Source organism: Priapulus caudatus, unplaced genomic scaffold (genome assembly GCF_000485595.1).
Source record: "Priapulus caudatus unplaced genomic scaffold, Priapulus_caudatus-5.0.1 Scaffold491, whole genome shotgun sequence".
Classification (NCBI taxonomy): Eukaryota; Metazoa; Priapulida; class Priapulimorpha; order Priapulimorphida; family Priapulidae; genus Priapulus; species Priapulus caudatus.
The window spans coordinates 109,979-113,399 of NW_014577552.1; the positions used below are offsets into that span (position 1 = coordinate 109,979).

Below are 3,421 nucleotides of genomic sequence, written 5' to 3' on the forward strand. Positions count from 1 at the left end.
TGTAATGTTGGCTTCTCTACCCGCATGTGTAATGTTGGCTTCTTTCCTCATGTGGCTGTCTGCAGAAGGAGGAGGTCGTGAAGGAGCACCAGCTAGAGAAGGTCGACGAATCGGTAGACGTTGACATCGAGATGGGGGATGCTGAGCGTGCGACTGCGGAAGCTGAGGAGAAGCCAGTCGTGGAGGATGCTGCTGCCGCGGAGACGGAGACCCCGAAGGAAGAGCCACCGCCGACGCCCGTGGCGGCCGAGGAAGAGGGGGAGAGGGAGAAGGTGGCTGAGAGCGCTCCCGAGAAGACGGTGGAGAAGCCAGCGGAGAGTGGCGACAAGGGAGGAGGAGCCGAGAAGGAGAATGAGGAGGAGGAGGAGTGGGAGGAGGTCGAGGAATTCTTCATCAAGTACAAGAACTTGTGAGTACATCGGTGGCGCGACATCTGTCATCGGTCATGTGAAGAGTGCGCATGCGTGCATGCGTGCATGTGCACGTGTGCGTGTACGCAGAGATGCCAACAACTACGATTTATCCGTATTTTATACGAATTTCTATTCTTTTTGCACCACTACGACCAGTTTGTATCAAACTACGAATTTCACTGTGATAGAAAAGAAATCAAATAATTCAATCAAAAATAGAATCAAAAATTTTTCCGGGGGGCATGCCGGACCCCCTAGCAAACTAGGGTCACTACTAATTTGAAGGCCAGAAACTACAGATTGCCTCAAATATGTGTTGGCATCTCTGGTGTACGTGTGCGCGTGTGCACGTGTGTGTGTGTGCGTGCATGCGTGTGTGCGTGCGTGTGTGTTTAGTAGTGTTACCCATGTTTTAGCTCGTACATAATCTAGTGTTACCTATGTTTTAGCTCGTATCTAATCTAGTGTTACCTATGTTTCAGCTCGTATCTAATCTAGTGTTACCTATGTTTTAGCTCGTATCTAATCTAGTGTTACCTATGTTTTAGCTTGTATCTAATCTAGTGTTACCTATGTTTCAGCTCGTATCTAATCTAGTGTTACCTATGTTTTAGCTCGTATCTAATCTAGTGTTACCTATGTTTTAGCTCGTATCTAATCTAGTGTTACCTATGTTTTAGCTTGTATCTAATCTAGTGTTACCTATGTTTTAGCTTGTATCTAATCTAGTGTTACCTATGTTTTAGCTCGTATCTAATCTAGTGTTACCTATGTTTCAGCTTGTATCTAATCTAGTGTTACCTATGTTTCAGCTTGTATCTAATCTAGTGTTACCTGTGTTTCAGTTCGTACCTGCATTGTGAGTGGGCAGCTGAGGACCAGCTTAGAGACAAAAGGATTGTGACGAAGATTAAACGCTTCAAACAAAAGCAGCAACAGAATCCGCAATCTTTTTACGACGTAAGTTCAGCGTGCAGAGCAGCAGACTTTCTCGGGGTGTGTGTAGGAGGAAGCTGGGCCGATGATGCTGCGGCATAATACATTACACAATTCAGCGTTGACTTTGGGGTGTAGATGTACGATTAGGTTATTATTATTAATATTATTATTATTATATTATTATTATTATTGTTATTGTTATTATTATTATTATTATATTATTATTACTATTATTGTTATTGTGATTGTGATTATTATTTCCAAAGTAGATCACGGCATTAGCCGGTTATGATGATGATGATGATGATGATGATGATGATGATGATGATGACGATTATTATTATTATTATTAGTAGTAGTAGTAGTAGTGGTAGTGGTAGTGGTAGTGGTAGTGGTAGTGGTAGTGGTAGTGGTAGTGGTAGTGGTAGTAGTAATATTAAATTATTATTGCTGTTGTTGTTGTTGTTGTTGTTGTTGTTGTGAAATTAGAAGATAAACTACATGATTTAGCTATGTAGGGGGTGTAGATTGGTTGCTCTCGAAGCAGTTCTGAATACATTCTGATCTCCCTCCGTCATTGTTTCTATTAGATGGAAGATGAACCATTCAACCCGGAGTACGTGGTTGTGGACAGAGTACTGGACGAGTCCATCACTCCGGACCCGATCACAGGCATCCCCGTCACGTACTATCTAGGTGAGTAACGACACTCGCTAATTGTAACCCACTCCTCTCCGTATGCGTGCGGTGGGGGTGGTGGGGGGGGGTCGCGTGTAGCCAGGAGCGGTGGCGGTACAGCGCGCGAAGCAATCAATATTCGCATGATTACCTCCGCAACAGACGCGTTTGCAAAGTCGGCCCCTCTCGGTTTTTATTTCCGTTTTATCTCGCGACGCCGCCGCTGCAGCCGCCGTTGCAACGTTTATTGACCGGGTTTCTGAGATTTTTGCGTTGTTTTGCGCGTCTACAGGGTTCGTAGCGGGTCTTCCAAAGTCTTATAAGTACTTATTTTGCCAAAAATAAAATAAGGGCCCTTATTAGTACTTATTTTTGGTGAAATCTTAGAAAAGTACTTAATAGTCCTTATTTTTTTAATTGTTTTATAAACTGTTCTCGACTTAGAGTAAGAATTGTTGTATATATATTATAATACGGAATAATTAAATCTGCTGTGCAATTGTGTATATAAATATTATTAGTGTACTTTAATAGTCGGTGATCTATCAGAAATTGCGTAAAAAAGTCTTATTTTGGCCTCCAGAAAGGGTCTTATAAGTCCTTATTTCAACATGTGTCTTACTACTATGAACCCTGGCTCTACAGTGAAGTGGTCCTCGCTACCGTACGAAGACAGCACGTGGGAACTCGCGGAAGACGTGGACATACCGAAGATCGAGCAGTTCAAGAAGTTCCGCGAGATGCCGGCGGAGGAGTATCAGAAGGTATCGTCGGTGGCAATGTTGCGTCGCGCTGTAGCCGGGCAACGTTGCGTCGCGCTGCGGCGCAGCAACGCAGCGTCTCGCTGTAGCGGGGCAACGTTGCGTCGCGCTGTAGCGCGGCAACGTTGCGTCGCGCTGTAGCGGGGCAACGTTGCATCGCGCTGTAGCGGGGCAACACTCGATGGCGTCTATGCAGCGCTTGAGTTTCACCACCATGCCACCGACGGCACAGTGGTGTCCCTGCTTACACGCTGCCATAGTGTCCCTATCCAATCTAAAATCTAATCCTAATATTTAATATCGGTCTAATATCTAATCTTATAGTTAGCTAATAACCACGGCAATGTGTCGTCGTGGCTGCCCTACCTAATATATATACTGTATACTGATCATACACTATGTTTGTCCAATACAAAACCTAAACATAATAATACTTTAGTATTGTTAAAGTGATTACGTCACCGTAAATACTAAAAGAAACGTTTCCACTTTTTCACAAAATATAAGTAATTCTGTTAACTTTTTATGGTTAATTATACTTATTATTTTACTATATTGTTCGATGTGAACATACACTCGTGACTCATACATAGCCCATAGCAAGCAATTAATGTCAGGAACACTAATATC

At 43.4% G+C, this 3,421-nt stretch overlaps 1 protein-coding gene across 1 annotated transcript in view; it reads left to right on the forward strand.

Moving 5' to 3' along the window:
* LOC106810973 (chromodomain-helicase-DNA-binding protein 7-like) overlaps window positions 1–3,421 on the forward strand; it is a 64,135-nt gene that overhangs the window by 7,540 nt on the left and 53,174 nt on the right. The window contains exons 6-9 of the mRNA XM_014814474.1: window positions 102–409; window positions 1,259–1,373; window positions 1,943–2,048; window positions 2,676–2,794. Coding sequence (XP_014669960.1) covers window positions 102–409; window positions 1,259–1,373; window positions 1,943–2,048; window positions 2,676–2,794 — 648 coding nt within the window. The remainder of the gene's footprint in view (window positions 1–101; window positions 410–1,258; window positions 1,374–1,942; window positions 2,049–2,675; window positions 2,795–3,421) is intronic.